Raw genomic sequence first — 24,771 nt, 5'->3', positions numbered from 1 at the left:
ACTTATATGTGTGAGGTGCCTTCAATAAGTTTCCAGACTTTTTTGTACAGGCATTTAAAATTGTCGCAGACTCTTGAAAATTCAGTGTGTTATTACTAGGGTTGTGACAACAGAATATTCTTTTCATTGTTTTGACTCTCAAGTATATATCCCACACAGTTAGACACAGTCAATCAACCGAGAACCACATCACTCTATATAAAAGCACTTTATTACTATATATCTAATGAGATGACTGGACTGACCAAGTTTTATGATTTCGGGTTCAAACGAACAGCTATAGCAGAAATTGGAATACATCCTGATTGTCACAACTGATGAATTTCAAAAATGCAATCTGGACATAAGGACACTTTAGAAGAACGATATGCAATAAAATTCTGTTTTAAACTTGGAAAAAATGCCACAGAAACGTATGGAATACTTCAGACTGCTTTTGGACCATCTTGCATGAATCGAGCATCAGTTTTTGAGTGGCGTAGGAGATTTAAGGAAGGTAAAAAGTCTGTGAGGGATGCTGAGAGGTGTGGAAGAAGTAAGGAAGTCAGAACACCAGAGTTGATTGGCCAAATAAAGAATTTCATGGATAAGGACTGTCGTGTGTCTATAGATACAATAAGTGTACAGTTTAATGTCAGTGTGGGAAATGTACACAAAATTATTCATGAGGAACTGAAGATGCAGAAGATTTGTGCAAAGTTTGTCTAAAGAGTGCATCTCCCACACACACACACACACACACACACACACACACACACACACACACACACACACACACACACACACACACACACACACACACACACACACACACACGAGTAAACAAAACCTTAGATAATCTGACAGTAAAGTAAATCAAATATAATATATAACAGAAATGTATAATTCGTATTATTTGGATTCATCAGACTACTGTTCTCACCTTGAGTGTGATTTTTTACGTTTCGGTCGATGTAACCTCCAACCTTGTGTTGAACTTGGGAATTGTCCACAAAGACCCATAGCACAATGGTTAGAGTACTTGGAAAAATCAATTGTAAAAAGTGATAACCGCCTGAAGGTTGAAGGTTTAATCCTCAGTGTGGGTCACCCAAAAATACAATTGCGAATTACTTAGGACCTCTATCCAGTCATGGCTGATGGAACAAGAGCATGCTACCCTCATGAAGTAAATAAAGGGTTGCGCTCGAAATTCCATCCAAATTCCCGAGTTTAACAGAAACATTCCCAAGTTCAACAAGATACACCTGAAGAAGGTCAGAGGTTATATCGACTGAAACGTTGTGAAAATCACACTCAACATGAGAGCAGTAGTCCAATGAATAATAATACAAATAACCAATTCTCATCTCAAAAATTTAGAAAAAAATGTATAAAATAACATATCTCGATTACTTTTTGGGGTTCACAAATATATTTTACCAATACACTGATATAGATAAAAATTAATAATGAAATAAAAGTGAATTTTTTAAAAATGTATTGCACAGATTTAAAAATGGATAAATTTAAACACACCTATGCATAAACTTACAAACAGATGTATACATATAAATACATCAAAATATGAAAACTGATGAAGTGCTCAGTGCAGGATAGAGCTGGTATATAGTCTGTTTGTTATACAAACATTACTGGTTACATATGTGTATACATGTTTCAATTGAATCCCAATTCAAGGATAAAGAATCGATATTGAAATGGGAGTCAAAATTAAATTTGTTTTATAAGATACTTGGGTGTGGTTTACATTCTGGAAGAAGGTGGGGTGTATACTTTGGTCTAATGAGGTGTTATGCTTGTTTTGGTCTGATGAAGTGTTATCCTAGAAATGGGATTCCACTGAAACATGTATGCACATATGTAACCAATAATGTTTGTATAATAAACAGATGCATACAAATATATACACACACATACATATATCCCTTAATACATTTATATAAACATTAGTTTATAAAAATTTTGAAACATGCATGCATTTACAAATTTAAAACAAAGTCTTGTTAAGTTCATACATATACAAACAAAATCAGATATGTATGTGCTTACATATACACCCATGTCCAAGAATATACTAATACATAACCACTATAGGCCTGTGTGTTATAACATAGATATCAGATGAATAGATAGATTTATTTAGCAATCGGCTTTCTGTTGCTGCGAAAAATGGTACGTCAGAGAAGTTTCAGTATATATTTTTAACATGAAAAGATAATCAATTCAACATGCATATATATATATATATATATATATATATTCCTTTTTTATTTTAATGAATAGAATCAAAGAACGAATAGGTAATATATACAAATTTCAAAAAATGATATATATATATATATATATATATATATATATATATATATATATATATATATATATATAAAGTTCATAAGTCTTTCCTTCCCTTTTTTTTTGAGCTCCTGCTAACAAAAAGAACAAGACGAATTCACAACCAAAAAACTTACAGAGTTGCTCCCCTTTATGTCATTTGGAATGCAAATTTATAACAGAAATAATTTACAGAGTTATGCCCCTTACACCAATATTTCTCTTGTGTTTTATTTCTTTGTTTATATTTCTTTCTTTTTTTTAATAATAGAATAAGGGAGACTACTCCTGTTGATTTTCCCTTTTGTTTATTTTATTTGTTTTTCTTTCGGGCGATATTTTTTTATTAAACTCTAGCGAGACTTCTGAGGTTTTGACATTTAATAGTTTCCCTCATCTTGGTTCGATATATATACCTTTATGACTGACAAATGAGAAGAGTAAAAGATAAACCAACCTTTAATTTTAAGCTGGTTCACAACAAATATGTTTTTCCTTTTCATATTACCAAACAAATCTATAATATAAAACTGTGTGTGTGTGCGTGTGTATCTGGTCATGAATAGGCTCCTGTATGGTTGACTATTTTAAAAAACTGATTACATATAATGATAGAAGATGTATCGAGACACAGGAATGGGTATGTTTGATCTGGCAGAATGGTGGTTCATTAAAATTGTGGGGTCTGTGTTCGCACCTGGTCCACAAAGTATGGAAATAAAAAATTTAAAAATTAAAAATATGTTTACAAGTGTTTTTGATATAGATGTACATAATAATATTTTGATAAGTATGTTTTAACTTAAATAGGGATGGTATAATAAAATTGTGGGGTCTGCGTTCGCGCCTGGCCTCCATAGAATGGAAATAGGCACAAACTTTAATAAAGACTTTTCATATCTATCTGTGTAAGTATACTTTGATAATTATGTTTCAGGTTGAAGAAATATGGTATAATAAAATTATGGTGTGTTCGTTCGCGCCTGACCTCCATAGAATGGAAATATGTCACAAAGTTTAACAAGTTTTTTTTAATATAGATCCACAGAATATTGTGATAAGTGTTTCAGTGTGAACAGGTATGGTATAATAAATTATGAGGTTTATCTATTTTATTTTTACTTTCATCATATTTTGCTTTGATTTTGATACCTCTAAATTCGAAGCTATCTCTTTACAACCCTTCCTTTTCATAACCTATCATACTTTCATAAATCAGAGTTCATTTTCTGTAGGCTATTTTTGAACCCAGTCAATGATGGGTACTTTTGCTAGTAATATATATATATATATATATATATATTATTTGTTTGATTTTCTTTAGTTGAAATAGTTGCGAGGGGATGATAGACATTTTGTTGCAGGGACATTTATTTGCATTTTTACAGTTACAAGTATCTTTTTCTGTCGTGCTCTTTGTTCTGTTTAAATTAGCATATTTTCTAACGAAATAATCATAAGATAGAGAAAGACTAGTAACCTCTTTTCTGTGAGAGAGATTTTATAAACAACAGAAAATAATTTCAACCACTAGATTGTGAAGTCGATTTTGTACTCTGTCAAGCAATGAAGAGTACTCTGAGCAGCACCTCCCCAGATGTAGAAAACAGTACTCGTTCTTAGAACATATCTGACTCTTTATCGGTCGCAGATTGCATAAGGAATCAAGAGAATGAGTCAACTATTTTTACAGTAACCTTAGCAACAAATCTGGAGTGAAAATCCTAGAAGCTTCCTCAAAAAGAGAATATTTATTCATTTCAACTGGGGAAAAACAAGGATTCGAGTATTGGTAGTGAAAAGAGAGAACATTGGTTGTAGAGTTGTTAAAAAGGCATAGGAAGATTTTTCCTTTTTTTAACCATCCATGCTACATCTTAGCAGAATATTTCTTGTGGCATAGAACAAAGATTTTATCAAAACAGTTACCAATTATCAAGATAGTTATTTTAATGTCATCATTTATGGAAGCCAATCAAATAGTGCCTCTTACCTGTTACTTCAAAAGTAAGTTCAACTTCACGGATTGCTGACATTCTCTTACTGACCAAATTAACCTGGACAGATGGCGCTCGAAAATCGGCATCAATTTGAACATAAGCAGTTGTCCTGAAGAGATAAAAAATCCAATCAAAATTACAGACAAGTGAGATTTCTCTAAGACTAATAATTAGTGGCATATATATATATATATATATATATATATAAGAGAAAAAGGCAGTTAGGATAATAACGTCTCCTCAATCCAAGAATGTAACCAATACAAAGAGTGAGCTGATTTTCCAATGCAAACATATGGCAAAATATAAGTATTGCAATTTTGAAATTATGTAGACCCCTGTTAAAATTTAAAATAAAAATAGGTAAGAAATGTTTTTTTTATTATTATAACTATACTTTCTTATTATTGTAGCTTTTCAACCCATTCTACCGGACTTTATCCTCTTGTCTTGTGTAGTTTATTGCTTTTATCTTGAGAATTATAGAAATAATCAATACTAGTATCGGCTGTTATAATTTTTATTTTTTACATATTAAGATAAATAGTACTTCTAAATTATACATATTTCTCTGTATATATATATATATATATATATATATATATATATGTATATATATATATATATATAAATGTAATTCTTGGTTCGTTCAACATCGATAAAACCATATTTCTACATTACCAATTTAATTTAAATTTTCAGAAAATCTATCTGTAAAGTCAATGAATGTTTGCATGTTATTAAAATAATTTAACATTGCGAATTATAAAAATATTAATTAAAATATAAATATTATTCGTAAGTCGTTTCTGCGAGACTGCCCGGTTTTATTTCTGGTAACTTCCGTTTCAACTACTCTCGAATTACAAGATAAGTAAAACAAAGGTACTCATGCAGAGAGTGATCCATGCTGAAATAATAACGTTATTATTTAAAAAGCCATTCTTAACATGGGGAGGGGAGGGTGTTTTGTACCTATCTAGGGTTATAATCAGGATTCGGTTCTGGGGTTCGGGAAGGAGTGAGTCACTCTCTCGACAACAGCACGTTTCTGCCCTCTTCTTTTCCAATCGACCACACCTAGCCTCTCACCACCAATGTCACACCACACAATCCGAACGTCAGCAATACAAAATTCTTTTCAAGAGAAGATGTTCACGACTCTTTTCTCTCTGCTACCCCAGGGAATTTTTCCCAGCTTTTATATCCTCCTATCTAGAAAAAAAAAAAAGAGACAGGGAAAAAAAAATAGCTTCTCCCATCATGCTCTTCCTTCCCAAGATGCCCTTTGTGCATACAAATGCGCTGGCCATCCTTTCCTTCTTTCCCAAAGAGCGATGCGGATACGCCCAGTACATTTCTTTTTTTTTCTTCTTTTCTAACCATATACCCCACAACCTATTCTGTACTTTAACCTTACAATTGAATAAAAAACATATCATAAAACTTTAATTAAACGTGGAAATACGATTTAAAAAATAGCGTGGATCACTCTCTGCATTAGCACAAAAAAAAAATCCCCTTTTTTTAAATTTATGTATCTTACCAATTTTTTCCTTTGTTTATCTTAAGGCTTTTCACTCAAACATTACGTTTTAATTGTTTAGTTTCTTTCACGGCATTGTTTACATGAAAAAGTTTGTTTTAATTTTTTCTAAACTATTTCATTTTTACGACATGCCTCAGCATATTATAAAAACTCTAACCCCCCATGTTAAAAACGGCTTTCAAATTAAACACTGTCGAATGGATTATTTCGCCGCGCATTTCTTCCTCATCCAAGTATTGCTCCTTCAACAATTTTAGAGCCACTGAATAACTGTCTTCGGAAACTGAAAGGTGGTCAATAAGTTGAAGGGCTCTACCCTCAAGAGAACACCTAAAAAAATACAGATTTCCTGTTGCTGATGGTATTGACATCGTACAATTCTCAAATTGGTGAGAAAGTCCTTAAAACTTCTATTTCTTTCAAAATCCCTTTCACTGAAATGTGGCCCTTTCAGTTTGATTTTAAAAGGTTCTACTGAAAAGGAAGAATGCACGGTTGGGTTGAAGGACTTGGTTGGGTCTGGGATACTAGTGGCTTCCTGACTATGAGGGTTGAAGGTTGGTTCAACGTTGGATACCTCCTATCTTTTATAGGGACCTCTGTAGTATTTCCTTCACTGACTGCCCGTACAAAACCCAGTCGATGTCGCACCTCTCTTAAATTTAAAAGAAGCCTGAAATAGTTCGGCAAGCGATTCAGCTTCCTCTTCGGCAGCAAGTTGTTCCTCCATACTCCAAGACACACCCTGTAGCTCCTCTAGCCATCTTTCTATATCCTTTTCAAAGGATAAAAACACAATTCAATTCAGAGGTTCTAGGTTCAAGGTTCTAAATTCAAGGACAGAGGTTCTTCTTCCATCCCCACCACAGTCATCCTTATTTTTCTTTGAAGAAGGTCTAACCTTCTCTCTAGTTCCCTTCGAGTAACAGGGTCGTTCATTTTTTTTTTTTTTTTTTTTTTTGCGATTCGTTGCAAAGTGTCGGATTTTAACTGACTAAAAGTGGGAAGGGGGAGGCGTTTCTGCAACTCAACGGGTTAAACCAGAACTCGACGTAGAAGGAAAAAACAATGAAACCCTTACCTTACGTGGTGAACCTTTCGCGCCTTTTCTTGGTCAACAGGAGTTGCAACGAATTGCCTCGTTGCTTACAACGACAGATCGTCTTTGTAACTATGAAACGGGTTGCTGGACTAAAACAAAAAGACCAACCAACAATATCACCGATAGGGGGGTGTTTTTATACCCACTAGTCGATTCTATGCAAACGTTAAGTCCGATCCACGTGAGTGGACAAAAAAAAAAAAAAAAAAAAAAACAACACACACACACACACACACACACACACACACACACACTATTATAAAAGCAGTCGACCAAGCACTTTCAAACCTTTTGCTTGAACGACTGCCACACAGAATTCCATTGCTTCACCCCTCCACATCGAGTCCCGGTAAGTAAAAATTATCACAACACGCCCTTTCACAAACCTCGAAAGCCGTTCTTAACATGAGGAGGTTGGGGTGTTCATTCCAAAAGCCGTTTTAACATGGGAAGGTTAGGGTGTTCATAATATGCTGGGCCACAGCATTGCTGGGGCGAGTCGTAAAATTAACGAAGTTGCTATTTATTATTTATTGCAAAAATTGCTTGAAATTTATTTATTTGACAAAAAAATCTTGACAATTCAAAAGAATGTTTAAAATTATTTATTTGTTCGAAAAAAAAAAAATATTTTATAAAAGTACAATGTTGCTTTCATTTCAAAATTGTTTTCTTAAAATTATATTTTTTTACGCAAACTTTTCAATCAATGTTTTTACAATTATATTTCGATTCCCAGTAAAAAAAAAAAAAATAAAAAACAACCCACTTCTCCGTTAAAAAAAAAAAAAAACAATCATTTAAATTAATTTGCTGTTGGCCTTTCAAAGTTGCTTTAATTAAAAAAAAATGTCTAAAATTATTTATTTGTTCGAAAACACACACACACAATCGAAAAAATAAACAAACAAAAAAAACTAATAAATGTTTTGGTTTTTAAATGGCGCTCGCCCAGTTTAAACAATTATGAACATGTTATTTCAATTTTCTGTTTTTAATAAAAAAAAAAAAAAATGTTCCGTGAAAAACTTTCCCGTTCTCATTAATTAAATCGAAACATTTCCAATTAAACAATTATGGATATATGTTCTTTTTCACTTTCTTTATTTACTTTTTTTTCATAGTTCTTTCCGGAACAGAAATGTGCGTTCTATCCTAACCATTATCAATGGACCAGAGGTCATCTCCTCAACATCAGACAAGGCCAAACTATTTGCAAAGAACTTTGCACCTAATTCTACTCTATGCGACGAAGGCCATCAACTCCCCATATTTCCTCCTATAACACAGAACACGCTAGGTAACATACAATTATCCGTGCATGAGGTCGCCAAGCTAATCAAGAACCTTGATTCCAGTAAAGCAACTGGCCCTGACGGCATCCCAATTATAGTGTTAAAAAAGCTTCAACCAGAACTTGCTCCCATACTTACGAAACTGTTTAAGCTTTGCCTTAAGGAGAAGTGCTTTCCGACTCCCTGGAAAATCTCATCAGTATGCCCTGTATTTAAGAATTCAGGTGATAAGTCATCTCCCTCTCAGTACAGACCAATAAGTCTCCTGTGTGTTATGAGTAAGTTGTTGGAATCCATATTAAATAGAAAAATAGTAAACCATCTCAGCAGAAACAATCTTCTTAGCGACACACAATATGGTTTCCGTTCTGCAAGATCTACCGCAGATGTGCTGACGGTTATATCTCACAGGATTAGTGAATCTCTTGACAAAGGCTTCCTTTCTAGGGCAATTGCTCTTGACATATCAAAGGCCTTCGACAAGGTATGGCATAAGGGCCTACTTCACAAGATTTCCAGCTACGGTATAACTGGAAATGTTTTTTTCAATCATTAAATCATTTCTCTCCGATAGGCTCATAAGAGTAGTGGTTGATGGACAAAAATCAGAGGCCTGCAGTATTAATGCTGGAGTCCCTCAAGGGTCAATCCTGTGCCCAACTCTCTTCCTGATCTACATCAATGACCTCCCTAAACACATACTTAAACCATTCATTGACATCTATGCTGATGACATAACCATCTACGGCAACACATCAAAGGCTGTAAATGACAAAGTTCTCTCTGATTCTCTCCTCTGATCTCAAGCACGTGGTTCAGTGGGGGAAGACGTGGCTAATTACCTTTAATGCATCTAAAACCAAACTCCTATCTTTACATCATCAACGCTCTGATCCCCATCTGGCATCAATTGAAATGGATGGCTCTCATCTAAGAGAAGCCCCATGCTTTGACAAGCTTCTGGGCTTGTTCTTTACTCCTGATCTGAAATGGAACACGTACATCAAGTCTGTTGCCAAGGTCGCTGGAAAGATGGTAGGATCCTTCTATCGCTCCAGAAGATATCTCACTACTGATGCAATTCTCTATCTATATAAAAGCTAAGTACGTCCAAGGATGGAATACTGCTGCCATATCTGGGGAGGAGCTGCTAAAAACAGCCTATCCTGCCTTGACAGTGTACAAAATAGACTTCGTGGCTTAGTGGGGGATGCCCTTTTCTCTACCCTGCAACCTCTCTCCCACAGAAGAGACGTTGCGAGCCTATCCTTGTTTTATCGTTATTTCCATGGCAGGTGCTCGTCTGAACTCCAATCTCTGGTCTCCCCCTCGCCAATCTTTCACGAAAAACACCTGTCTAGCTGAATCCACTGTGAAAAATTTCCCACACTCTTTATCTGTGCCTAAATTAAAACGTGGATTCCATGAACAAAGCTTCTTTCTTAGAACTGCACGCCTGTGGAACTCTGTTCCGTCTGCCTGCTTCCCACCTGACTACAACTTGGATGTGTTCAAGTCCAACATTAACAAATTCCTAATGAACCACCCTCTTAAGTAATCACTTCATTAAATCTCCACACTAACGTAATGTACTTGCAATAACCCTTATCCCTGAGTGGCTTCCGGGCCTTGATAAGTGGTGACCACCGTGTAAAAAAAAAAAAAAAAAAAAGTTTAATTTTTAATTTTTTTTTTTTTTCGAACAAATAAATAATTTTAAACATTCTTTTGAATTGTCAAGATTCATTTTCTCCAGTAATATTGGTTTACCAAGTTTCTGGAAGTAATAAATGATAATTTTAGTTTAATTTAACGTTTCCGGAAGTAATAAATGTTAATTTTGGTAAATTTATTCTTTCCCTTTCCGGAAGCAATCGTTCGGCCATATAATGCTGTCTCCCCTAGATTTGGATAGCAAGTGCGTGAAAAAAATGGCGTCTCCAATTTCGGCAATAAAGGGTAGAAGCACCATTTTATTCATTGTTGATTTATTCAAACAGTTCTTTGGAAAATAAATATTTAAAATAAAGTGGTTCTTGGGCGTTGAGTTCAATGGCGACCAGCAGAATTATTTAATGGTCGCTCCCTTAGCCCCCCCCTAGTTAAGGCTAACGCATGCGCACGTAACATTATCATTTATTTACTTACGTTGCCTTTCGCACTTTTACAAACATTATTTATTTACGTTGGCTTAACTCTTTTCATGAATAAAAAATGTAACTAAACCTGAATTTGTCACTTTTACAAACATTTATTTATTTACGTTGGCTTAACTCTTCATGAATATTGGAAAAAAAGTTTTAATCTTTATGAATATTAAAAGAAAAAAAAGTTACTAAACATTTATTAATAATTTCTCACTTTTACAAACATACATTGGCTTAACTCTTTTCATGAAAAAAAATAAATAACTGAACCATGTATTGATAATTTCTCACTTTTACAGACATTTTTAATTTACATGTGTGGATAATTCTTTGGGTAAATATTTACATTTAGGTCCACCTCTACAATTTTCTTTTTTAAATGACGACTTTTATTGATAAATAAATCTACTTCTCTGCAATGGGCACTGAACCCGTCCTTTTTTTTTTTTAAATAGTATTTTTGGGTGGGTATGCTGACAACAAATATCAGTTAAATTTTGCAAATATTTCCCCCCCCCCTCCAAAAATGGTGTTTATTCCGGAAGCTGTTCTTAAGATGAGGAGGTTGGGGGTGTTATAAGGTGGACCTAATCTAAAAAAAAAAAAATACAAAGTTTTTTAAATGATTAAAATAATTTCTCACTTTTACAAACATTTTTTTTACTTTTTTTATTTAAAAATTAGTAAATTTCAATGAATAGAATAGTAAATCATTTATCATTAATATGTGTTTTTGGTTTTGTGTTGAATGAAACTTTTTTTTTTTTCATTACAACAATAATGAACCAATTTAAATCATCCGGCACGCGTTTAAGGGTTACGAAATTATCAATAAATCGTTTAGTTACTAAGCCAACGTCAGTAAATAAAAAAATGTTATGTGCACATGCATTAGCCTTGACTAGGGGAGGGGACTAAGGGAGCGACCATTAAATAATTATGCTGGTCGCCATGGAACTCAACGCCCAAGGAGTACCTAAAGTGGCACTTATGCACTTATATTATCGTGTTATTTTTTAAAATAGTATTTTCACACTAAATTCAAATTTTACGATATCTTTTTCTTTTATTAATTTGTTAGGTGAAAGTACAGATAACCCGGTCGGTTTCTAATGTGTGGAAAATCTAGCTCCCGAAAAAAAAAAAAAAGGGTACTCTGGATAGTAACAAAAAATTAAAATTGCCTCAGTCTCGAAAGATTTCTTCTCTACTAAACGTTCTGTTTCTCTCCCCCCTCTCTCTTCCTCTTTCTATCCATCTCTCCCTTTCTCTCTCTCAATCTATCTTTCTCTCTCTCCTTTCCTCTGTCTCGCCCTCTCTGTTTCTAATTCTCCCCCTCTCTCTGTCTATCTATCAATCCCTTTATCTCTCTCTGTCTCCTTTTCTTTCTCTATTTTCCTCTCACTTTCTCTTTTCTATCTATACATCTTCCTCTCTATTTGTCCATCTCTAATCCCTCATCCTATTTTAGTCTCCTAAATTAATTACAGTGAATAAGGCATTGTCAAAACATGGATAAATCCTATTTTAGTCACCTAATTTACTGACTGTGAGAATAGAAGTTATTTGGAAATTACTGCTACCTTGAACAGCACCAGAAGTAACTGGTAAAACCTTTCTAATTAAATTGATTTTGGCAGCCATTTGGTAACAAAATGACATAGCCTTAGCCCTTGGTGCATGAGAAATACCTGCGACCTTGCTGCCAAGTAGAAGAATTATTTATTCTACTTTGAAAAATTCAATTTTTCAAAAATCTCATGTTCAACATCTCCAAAACATCCAATATGGGGAAAAATATTGCAGAAATGCAAACTTATTGTTTAGGATGAATGCACAATGGTACGCAAAAAATCACTTGAGGCTCTTGGTCGATCCTTGCAAGATTTGCGTGGCAATGTCAGACCATTTGGGAATGCAGTAATATTGCTTACAGGAGATTTCAAACAAATGTTACCTGTTATTCTTCAATCAACACCCGCAGATGAAATAAGTGTTTGCCTCAAATACTCTACTTTTTTGTGCCATGTGAAGACATTAATCTTAACTCAAAATATGCATGTCCAGTTGTAGACTGTTCGATCCGCACATAAATTTTTGCATCACTTGTGGGAAATTGGGTACGGAAAAGTGCCAGCTGATCAGAGATAAGGGCAAAATTCTTTGACTTTTAACTCCTGTAATTTTATTACATCAAAAGAAGAGTTAGTTTAAAAGGTTTTTGCAGATATTCAAATTATAAGAATTCCACTTGACTGAGTGAACGAGCTATTCTTGCAGGTCAATACAAAGATGTCCACGCTATTATTCAATGTAAAATTCCAAGTGAGGTAGTCAAATACAAATCCATCGACACTGTTGTGAAAGCAGATAAAGTGGTTCATTATCCAACAGCTATATTTGCCAGGGATGCCACCACATGTATTGCAACTGAAATTTAGCGTACCAATTATCATGTTGTGAAATATAAACCAATCCAAGCTTTGCAAAAGCACATGGCTTGCAGTAAAAAAAATTAACAAACAATATCATAGAAACAACAATCATAACAGGACTTTTTACAGATGAATATATCTTCATTCCATGCATTCCTATGATTCCACCGGATACATCATTACACTTTAGGAAATTGCACTTTCCAATTTTATTGTCGTTTACAATAACCATCAACAAAGCACAGGGAACAATCTTTACAATTGTGTGGCTTACAGTTACACAGGCTGTTTTTTCACATAGACAATTTATGTTACATATTCAAGAGTCACTAAACCAGAAAATCTCTATATCAGCTAAGAAAATGGAACAACAAAAACTGTGTACCCATACGAAATGGAAAATTAAACCTATGAGAAACATGCTTTTTCTCATTTTAGAACTTTTTCCATTGCGCCAATTTGAGCCACAGCAACACGTGGCAGGGTACAGCTAGTATATATATATATATATATATATATATATATATATATATATATATATTTTACCAATACCTTTTCAATTTTTAATTTTCTTTAGACGCGTTACTAAAAAGTTTATTAAATCTTTCACTAGGTATCCTTTATTATTATTATCATTATTACTAGTACCACCACTTATTACTACCACCACTATGGTGGTAGCGGTAATATCATCTATTATAATTTGTATATATGTATGTAAGTGTCCTCATGTGTGTATGTATGTATATATATATATATATATATATATATATGTTTTTCTTTTTATATATCTATGTGTATGTATGTGTTTGTGCATTATATATATATATATATATATATATATATATATATATATGTGTGTATTTATGTGTTTATGGGTGTATTTATGGATGTATAAATGTGGGTAAGTATGTGTATATATGATGTTTGTGCATATATGTGTATATATATATATATATTTACCTTTTATCATTATCGGTATATTATTGACATCATTCCTGTCACTATCACTGTTGCTGCTATTATGTCTTATTTCTATTACTAATTTTGTTTTTTTAGTAGTATCTTTATAAATATTATTATTATCGCCATCTTTCTTACCTTTTTTTTAAATTTTTTATCATTATTACTAATAGTTGTGATTACTAAGGGTTTTACTATTATTATTTACATGATCATTGACTATACTATTTTAGCATTACTTTGCATTTATTATTATTTTGTCATTATCATCATCATCATCATTAACATCATGACTCTTCAACAGCCTTATAATTATTAACAAGCTAAGATTCTGCACCCTTAAAACTTCATAATCCTCACTCTCCCACATTTTTTAATAATAACATCGAATTTAACACGTTATAGAAAGATCTGTTTCGTTCTGTCTAGACAATTTCCGGTCAGAGTGATATGAGCTTTCACGGGCTGATTTTTTTCCCCACTTAGCCTGATCTTAATTTCTTTAATTTAATCTGAAATCACTTTTTCTAATTAAGCCGATGATGAATGTTTACATACTCTTTTTCTCTCCTTTTATTGTTCAATCCCATTTGACTGGAGATCGACTTCTCCTTGGGCTACTGCACTGTCCGGAAAAAACAATTTTCATTATTTCAGCTGCTTTGAAAGCTTTCCAATAAGATTTTATGCATCATCACGCTGGACTTAATTTTGGACTCCATTCTCTCTAAAGGACTATTTTCGCATTTTGGATCAACTTGAGAGAATTTTCATGCATGCTGAAATATTATGCACGGTTTGTTTTTATATTTTTTTACATATCCAACATTTTTTCACTTCTTTTTTTGGCAATTTAATTGCGGTTTCACTTAATGCCATAACTAGCAAATTCTAGCATTGATACAAATATAATTTGCTGATTTCTTTATGTCCTCTGATGAGAAGAATAACAAGAATAGTATTCTTTGAAACGCTGCAGAATAAGGACTTTGTAAATTGTTTTTTGGAGTATTCAGTCAAACAATAAATTTTGATTGTAAAGTTCAACTTACAGTTTTAATTTTCTTTCTCTTATAATAAGCCCAACTCTCTATTGCATATTGAGCTTTCTTATTCGGTTGGGATTAAATTATCTATATATAAATACTGTTATTCATATTAGTTTGAAGTTTAACAATGCATATATCAGGTAAACCCTTTGATTTCATTAATATATATATATATATATATATATATATATATATATATATATAGAGAGAGAGAGAGAGAGAGAGAGAGAGAGAGAGTTTACTTTTTAATTTGTAGTCAAAACAGAAAGTTAGATATTTAAAAAATATTTTAAAAATAAATAAGGAAATATTTGTTTTGATATAAACGTAAAATTCTGTTTGTCAAGTCAAATTTAATGAAAATCCTCTAAAAATGAATGGAAAAACAGCTAGACTGGCGACTAGCGAAATTTGTTACTGGGCAAAAAAAAAAAAAGAGGAACTCTTTATTTTTTTTTGGCAAAGACAGGCAGAATGTTTGCGTATATGGATATGTGTATGCATATATACATGTGCATATGTTTGTACTAGAAAGGACTGTTTACACCTCCCTCCTAACCCTTACCCTCGACTGACTAACGACCTGGTATTTAACTCAAGACTGGAGCCCATAGAGGGAAGGTATTAGTACACTCGTGACAGAAAACTCTTTTAAAGAAACCAACAAAATGTGAGTTTGTCTTTTTTTTTTTTTTTTTTTAAAGTTAAATGTTACTTCGGATTCATTTCAGAAAACAGTCTTTGTTTCGATATAAACGTATAATTCTGTTTGCCAATTCAAATTTAATGAAAATCCTCTAAAAATAAATGCAAAAATATCCAGACGGGTAACAGGTGAATTATCTAGTTAAATGTTAGTTCGAATTTATAACAGAACCAGACTTTTTACCGATATTGACGTAGAAATTTGCCCCACCTTTGAACGAGGGAATTAAATACTACCAAAGCGGCGGGGAAAATTGCCCTCCTCCTCTTTTCCCATACAACATTTCCAGTGGCTAAACAGTATGGTGTAAGGTAGACCTATCCTCAAACGCCCTCTTTCAGAGCATGACTTTCGACTTTTACTAAGAATACTTATTTATTTATTTATTTTTTATTTTTTTGTTCCATATGTATGTGTGATAGTGCATGATACCTCTTGGATACACGGGAGCTTTACACTATCCCTGCATCAGAACCACAGGTAAAACAATTCTGAGCTCGGTGTTGCCACAAACACCAAAACATGAAAAATGTCAATTCCAAACCATGGGACCCAGAAGAAAGATCTGGGTGTCATGATCGGCAGGTGCTCCTTCGGTAGCCAGCATCGGGGACCCGATCGTCATCCTGCGAATGTTGGCCAACTTTCTAGTTTCAGAAACTCAAATGAAATGGACGCTGAACAGGTAAGTATAACCTCTAATTTCAGGGAACAAAATGATACCGAAAAAATACAGTGCAGCCATGATAACCATCAAAAGAAAAAAAAACGAAGAAAGAAATGGACAACAAAAGAGAATAGACTCGTAATGGAATGCTACTATAGAAGCCATCCTAAATATAGATATGGAGGTTATCGGAAACGAATGAAAGAACTATGGGACCTATCCAGTGACTACCATATGACAGAACAACCTGATTTATGCAGGCGCCAAAATGGTAAGTATGAAACTCAAATCAGAAAAACAACCGGAGACAAGTGGACCGACAAAACCTGGATGGGAAATAAGAAAGAAGAAAAAAGAAACCAAAATGATCACCAGGAAGAAACCAATGTGGAGAATATTGGAAATGTAACTGACAGGGAGAGGCTAAACAAGAAACATGAAGAACTGGTCCAAAAAATAAAAGCAAAAGAAGCGAGATTGAGACGATATAGTTATAAATCTGAACAATGCAAACAAAACAGAACAGTTGAAACTAATAAAAGCCAATTCTACCAAAATGTGAACGGAGGAAAAACAAAAACAGAACAACCAAATCCGACAGAAACAAAACTCTACTGGAGTAAAATATGGAAAGAGCGATGAGATCACAATAGAAATGCCGAGTGGCTGAAAGACATGAAAGAAGAGTTACCATAAATAGAAGAAGGAACAGTGAATGAAATCAGAAAACCATAGGAAAAATGGCAAACTGGAGAGCACCAGGGCACAACGGGATACATGCATACTGGTTCAAAAAATTCACAACCTTACACGAAAGGCTAGCCCAAAACCTGAGAAGATGTATGCAGGAAGCAAGCGTACCAGACTGGATGACAAAAGGTAGAACCACACTGCTATAGAAGGACACGGAGAAAGGAACCCTCCCTAGCAACTATAGGCCAATCACGTGCTTACCAACTATGTGGAAGATACTGACAGCACAACTGAGGGAACAAATCTACCACTCTCTGAATAACCGTGGACTCATCCCTGAGGAGCAGAAAGGATGCCAAAAGGGAAAAAGAGGAACACATGACCTGTTATATATAGATCAAAAGATCCTAAAGGAGGTAAAAAGGAGAAAGAATTTAGCCATGGCATGGATCGACTACAAAAAAGCATACAACAGGATCCCCCAAGCATGGATAATAGAATGCCTAAAAATATAAATAATACCAAGCAGGATCACCAATGTAATAGAAAATGCAATGAAAACATGGAGACTGGAATTGACAGCTGATAGTCAACACATAACAGAAATTAACATACAAAGAAGCATCTTTCAAGGAGACTCATTATCACAATTACTGTTCATTATAGCCATCATGCCCTTGAACAGTATTCTGAGAAAGTGTTAAGCCAGATACAAGGTCTCTAATACAGAAGAAAAACGATGTACATGGACGATCTGAAACTTTTTGCAAGGACCGAAAAGGAGCTAGAGACACTAATTAACACTACCAGGATCTTCAGCCAAGATATCCAAATGGAATTTGGAATGGGAAAGTGCGCACTACTAGCTATAAGAAAGGGAAAACTGGAAACGACAGAAGGCATGGAACTACCCAACCAAACTGAAATGAGGGTACTAGAGAAGCAAGACGACTATAAATACTTGGGAATTCTGGAAGCAGACACCATCAGAGCAACAGAAATTTATAGTTATAGAAAGTTTATAGGGTGGACAAAAGAAGAACTGAGATAACTCGACCAGAAAACCAGGAAACTCATGACCATGCATAATGCACTACACCCAAAGGACGATATTGACAGACTCTACATGAAAAGGAAAGACGGCAGGAGAGGACTGATCTGTATAGAAGACTGCATGAAGGACACAAAAAAAGAACTAGAAAAATATATAATGCAAAACACTTAAAGGATAATTATGGCAGCGAGAGACACTGAAAAAAACAACAAAACAGAAAACAGAGAGACAAACGACAAAACGAGAAAAGAGAAATGGGAAGAGAAACAACTCCACGGAAGATTCATAAGAATGACAAAAGATGAGAATAACGAAAACACCTGGACATGGATGCAAAAAGGACACATAAACCAAGAATCTGAATCTCTAATAACTGCAGCAGAAGATAACTCGATAAGAACCAACCATATCAAAGAAAGGGTCGATAAAACACAAGAAAATAGACAATGCAGACTCTGTGGACAAAGAGATGAAACGATAAACCATATAGTAAGTGAATGCAGCAAACTTGCCCAAAAGGAATACAAAAACAGGCATGACCAAGTGGGGAGGGTGGTACACTGGGAATTGTGCAAACGACTGCATTTTGAGTGTACAGACAAATGGTACAAGCATAAACCCGCAACAGCACTCAAAAACAAGAACCACAAAATCCTATGGAACATGGACATGCAGACAGACAAACCCATCCAAGCAAGAAGACCAGATGTCATAATAATTAACAAGAAAGAAAAATCCTGTCAAATCGTAGACTTTGCAGTCCCAGCTGACCACAGAGTGAGTATGAAAGAAAAGGAGAAACAAAGGCAATACACAGAGCTAGCCAGAGAGTTAAAAGGGATTTGGATGAAGAAAATCAAAATAGTACTGATAATAGTAGGAGTACTAGGAACAATTCCGAAAAACTTCGAAAAAAGAATGTCAGAAATTGGAATCAGAAGAATAACTGCAAAAGTACAATGACTAACGATAATGTAAACGACTGAAATATTAAGGAAAACCCTTGAATGCGGAGAATAATACAAGACAATATAATGAGTAAGCATTACAGGGAATGAAGAACGCCGAAACTGCATATTTACAAGTTCTACACCCCCCCATCATGCATCACCCCCACCCCCCCATTGTTTCATCACCGTTCCCCTCAATAAAAAAGTGATATCAAATGGCCGAGAAGGTCAGTAAGGACTGAAAGACCGAGGAGCAAGCACCAACCAGATCTCGGCTGGACAAGCGCAAAGAGAACTGGGACCTTGAGGAGGCTGAGTGCCACTCAAATTCCAGTATAAACCAATGGCCATTATCAGCGAGAAATCAATGGTAAGCGGCTGTTGCGATGATGCAAATTCATTTGCAAATGCTATCGAAGGAGGTGGAGAGAGCTGGACGTCTGAGGAGACTTCTTGTCACTCAGCTTCCAGAGAACACCACAGGTTTCCAATCAGATCGTTTGTTGACTTGTGTGAAAGCTCCATGTGAACCAATAATAATAATAATAATAATAATAATGACAGCAACAACAATAATAAAACAACTTTTGAAGATGCCATATGGAAGCTGTAACAGAAGTCAAACAAAAAGAGAGAAAAGAACACTAGATGAAACCAAGAAAACTGAAACTGCAAAATTTTAAGTTAATTATGCCCCACTTCTAAAAAAAATGGTGGAGTCGGCATTGACTGACGCCACAGCAAATAATCATGAAAGGTCAAGGAGGATGGAAAGACCGAGAACGGAGAGCACTAATAAGACATTCAATGGATGAGGGTAAAGAGGACTGGGATCCTTGAGAGGCTTGTTGTCACTCAAATTCCAGGGAAGACCAATCAGCGAGAAATCAATGGCAAGGACAATTACAATAATGCAAAGTCATTTGCAAAGGTAATTGAAAGAGGTGGAGTGTACTAGAAATATGAGGAGACTTGTTATTATCCAGGGAATACCGCTACTGTTGTCGGGGAGTAATCTCTGATTATGGCCAGTGTAAGAACTCCTCGTAAGTACAAATAATAATAATAGCTAGCAGACTATCTCGCATTGCTTGGTCGTAAAATATGCTTAAATATAATCTACGCAGATTTTGTATTTATTATTATAGAGTAAGTTCTCTATTGATTATTATATTTTACCCAATATCCATAGATAATGATTTCAAAAGTTTAAAAAGAAATGACTTTAGTGCCATCAGCAGGAATCAAAACCAAAATACTCACCACTACAACCATAGTCATGATTTAGCACGTCAGCTTTCATTGTTACTGTCTGAGCTGTCGTCAGATGGATAAAAAGATTAAGCAACTTCAAGCTAAAAATGTACATATGCACATGCTCAGAAGTTAATTGATATATTCCTACTAGGATCAACTTTTTTAAAAATCAATTTTGACTCCTTAGCAGCTATTTTTACAGGTTAAGAACCAAATCGAAAGTATTCCTGAAATCACAATCCCCTATATATCAAGTTTCAATTGTGTAGACCAAATATTCAGAGAGAAGTTTGGTAGAGAGGTTTTGCACACATTTTAGTTATATATATATATATATATATATATATATATATATATATATATATATCAGTGTGCTGTAATGTTTTCATTCTTACTTCTGTGCAATTATGTATGATGTAGAAACTATACACAAAAAATTAATCATAACAGCTAAATGAAACCAATCATCTAATAAGAAACCTTAAAAAAGGAATGAATTATTAATGAACGCTTGTTTTTCAAAGAAATATGCAAATTAGTAACTTTTATGAAGTCACTCGCATATCCATGGTTGAGTATATTAAGAAGTTCGCTTTAATAATTTTTAAATAGAAAAAGTAGGCTGTTAATAACAATGTTAGGGCAAGAAAATAACTCAACTTTATAGGTATAATAATAATAATAATAATAATAATAATAATAATAATAATGATAATAATAATAATCATAGTAATAATAATAATTATAGTAGTAGTTCCAAACTGTTTCTATGCTGTTACATTTCTTTAAATGAGCTTTTTTTTTTAGTTCAAACGTCCTCAAAATATGAATCATGACATAATTTAACATTATGTATGTTTTGAGTAAAAACAGTCAATGACAAAATAAGTTGTACACTATAAATATTGAATATTTTAGCCCATATCAATTTTTTACATGTTATTAAGTACAAAAAAAAAAAGGAATCTACAACTCAATTTTCAGAAAGATAGGTTCAATTTATTAAAACTTTTTACAATATCAACAGTGAATGGCTTCTCATTCAAATAACTTGCTACAATTGTTTTCCAAAGATTTTGTAATCAAAAACTTTAGAGACTGATTGCAGCAAGTTATTTGAATGAGTCTTTTATGAGATTTTATTCCGTTGCCCATGGTTACACATATTAATTCCTAAATGTTTTTGGTGACAAGATTTATTCAGAATTTCAATCTAACGGATTGAAAACTAAATATGATGATACACATTTAAAATTTTTGTGTTTATTTCTCTCATAATAGTGTCATTGTTTCTTTAGTTATTTTTTAGAATAGACGAGAACACATCAAATGAAGCTGTTTTAAGTAGGCTACATTAGAACAGTGAGAATTCTGACATTTACCCTGATGACCAAATAAACAATTCTCTTCCTGATGCCATTTGTGAAAAAGAGAGCCAATCTGCCGATGTGACAGCGAGTGACAACAGGAACAACATAATGGTCAAAGTCATCTTTCACTAAACTGTAATAGTTTTTACTGAAGCCACACAATCACTGATTTAGACATACGTTTGGATCATTATATTGCTGGAAAATAAATCGGCATTTTGAGTTGATAGTTATAGAATTTCATCCAGAATTTTGATATTGCCTCAGAATGAATCATTCCTTTTATGGCAATTAATTTTCCAATCATATGCAAAAAGGAAAAGGGGCGACGTACCTGAAATCAATGATCCATATGAAAGGGTATAGGTAAGGCCAACCGCAATAAGGACCTTCACATTTTAGGGGTTGAATACCTTTCTTCAAGTAATCCGGCATTTCTTTCTGGATTCCCTTTAAGCCTGAATAATCCAAAGTTACAAACCAAAGGCCGGCATCTGATTTTGTTAGATTGCCATTATGATCATGGAATCGTCTTCTGATTTGCTGTCAAATATATCAATAAAATTTTAAGATTAAAATATCCAAGGGAGACAACTCATTACTCATTAATACAAGGTAAATCACACACCAATCGAAGTTAATCTTATTTTGGTTAACTGATAGTTTATTCACGATAGCATACAATAAAAAAAACAATGCCAGCCCACACACACACACACACACACACACACACACACACACACACACACACACACACCATATTGTACATGTATATACAGCATTTTTCAGGAAATAAAGATAGAAATATTTTCTGGAAGGTTTACTTATGAATTTGTTGTTATGTGCACACCTCTTTTATATAATTCTGTACAATTTTTAAGTAAATAGTTTGAAAGGGGGGAGAGGATTAAAAGAAGAATGATCCTAAGATAAAAAAAAGGTAAAGAAATTACATCACTTCCATCAGAAAGCAGTTCTACCAACACCAACAAAAAAAAAAATGCAGTGGTCTCAGCTATCCCAAAGAAAACAGGGATGGTGGGTACAGGTGACCAAAAGTCGGTCTAAGTATATCTTTCATTTCATTTCATTTTATTCGCTCTCTCTCTCTCTCTCTCTCTCTCTCTCTCTCTCTCTCTCTCTCTCTCTCTCTCTCTCTCCTGTTCTGTTAAATAAACTCTTTAAAACCAAACCATAATCTGCGTGGTTCTCAATCAACAACCGAGGAATAGGATCCAACAGCACAAGCATTGACAAAATCCAAGTTACAACGAAGATGCATGGGTGTATGATATCATGCACCCAGGATGGTAAGAACATAGTAGAATGGGAAATAAAACTAACTTTTAATTTATACCGAAATTATTGTTGATTTTCTAAGCGCAGAGATATTTACACACAATTTGTATCTTCAACATGTTTGAAACGCAAATGTAAAGATGAGTGTTGTTATTTGTCAATTTTTGATACCAGATATCAAAGATACTTTTATCAAACTACCTATATTAAACAATGTCATTCACGGATTCAATAAATTTCAAGTATTATTAAACAGTAGAAACTATTGCAATTCAGCAAGTTTTTGATAGGTGCCATTTTTCTCCTTTTTATTCTTTGCACTTCAATTAATCTTTTGTTTTAGTCAAAAATAGATTGGGTACACTTTTTTGAACTCTTAGTTTGTGTTATCCATCTGACAAGACAAAATATTCCTAAAAATAAATGAACAAATATATAAAATAAAAAAATTGATAATAAATATAAATTACAATAAATTCATTAACCATCAAATATTCAAACAAGGAATTAAAATTCATTCAAGTGGTGTCCTGCCTAGTTCGGGCATTGACAGCTATGACTCCATCTATCTGTCTCTCTTGAGGCATACGTAAATTCATTGCTGCTCATCATTCAAAACCCCATTCATGCTGTTTTTCTCATAAGTGTTTTTGATGTATTGCCACAGCTTTCTTTTTCAGTTGTACTGACAATAGGTTGCAGTTTCTTTCTGTCCGAACAGTGACCATATTGGGCGATTGTCCTGACCATTGTACCCAGAGGAATCTTCTGCCCAGCACAATGGGATACAAAACTATGAACAGAATTATTCCTGATTGCTTCCATATTACATCAATCACCTGCTTTCTGTGACTTCACGTTACCCTGATCGGGGGAGCTGAAGTGGGTTCTCGACCTTGCTCAGGGGTCTCCCGCAGACTGGTAGAGAGAAGGAGGTGCCTAACTTTTCCTTAAACAACAGTGCTGTCCTGCCACCCTATACAGCACCTAGTATTCCTAAATGGTCACCCATCTGATATTAACCAGGCTTACCATTTCTTAACTTTGGTGATCTGGCAGTAACAGGTGTGTCAACATGATTATGCAGAATTAAAATAAAGAATAAAAATTCTTAATTCTTAACCCATGGATTTTCAAGCATAAGCTCTTTTATACATGATGGAGTATACATTTTTTTTTACATAGGCATCACTACTTATCAAGGCCCAGGGGCCACTCAAGGATAAGGGTTAAAGAGTGTACAGTAGTCAATTGGACAATATAGTAATTGTCAGTAATGGAAATTCAGTAAATTTGTTAACTTAAGCAGAATGACTTATCAAGAACTTGTTTACATTGGACTTGAAAACAACCATATTGTAATCAGCTGGAAAGCAGAAAAACGAAAGACAGTTCCACAGGTGTGCAGTTCTAAGAAAGAAGCTTTGTTCATGAAATCTATGTTTAGGTTTAGACACAGATAATGAGTGGGGGGAATTATTGATAGTGTTTTCAACTAGACGAGTATTTCTTGTGAAAGTTTGGCAATGGGGGACCATAGATTGAAGCTCAGTCGAGCACTTGCCATGAAAATAACGATAAAGCAAAGACAAACTCGCTACATCTCTTCAGCGAGAAAGAGGTTGCAGGGAAAAAAAAAGCTCCTGTGAGGCTACAAAGTCTATTTTGAACTATATCAAGGCAAGATTATCTTTCTAGAAGCTCCTACCCAGATGTGGCAACAGTACTCCATCCTTGGACGAACTTGGCTCTTATATAGATAGAGAATAGCATCAGCAGTGAGATATCTACTGGATCGATAGAAAGATTCCACCATTTTTCCAGCGGCTTTGGTAACAGATTTGATGTACGTGTTCTATTTCAAATCAGGAGTAAAGGTCAATCCCAGAAGCTTGTCAAAA

At 34.2% G+C, this 24,771-nt stretch overlaps 1 protein-coding gene across 1 annotated transcript in view; it reads right to left on the bottom strand.

Annotated features, from left to right (window-relative positions):
- The window catches only part of LOC145279730 (endoplasmic reticulum metallopeptidase 1-like), a 148,246-nt gene that overhangs the window by 13,670 nt on the left and 109,805 nt on the right, over positions 1 to 24,771 (bottom strand). The window contains exons 11-12 of the mRNA XM_080131024.1: positions 21,906 to 22,114; positions 4,328 to 4,443 (exon numbers count right to left, since the gene is read on the bottom strand). Of these exons, the coding sequence (XP_079987150.1) occupies positions 4,328 to 4,443; positions 21,906 to 22,114 (325 nt within the window). The remainder of the gene's footprint in view (positions 1 to 4,327; positions 4,444 to 21,905; positions 22,115 to 24,771) is intronic.

This window comes from Euprymna scolopes, chromosome 7 (assembly GCF_053919585.1).
Source record: "Euprymna scolopes isolate OS-2025 chromosome 7, ASM5391958v1, whole genome shotgun sequence".
Lineage (NCBI taxonomy): Eukaryota > Metazoa > Mollusca > Cephalopoda > Sepiida > Sepiolidae > Euprymna > Euprymna scolopes.
Note: the sequence above shows the minus strand (reverse complement) of the source record. Positions and strands in the feature narration are given on the sequence as shown.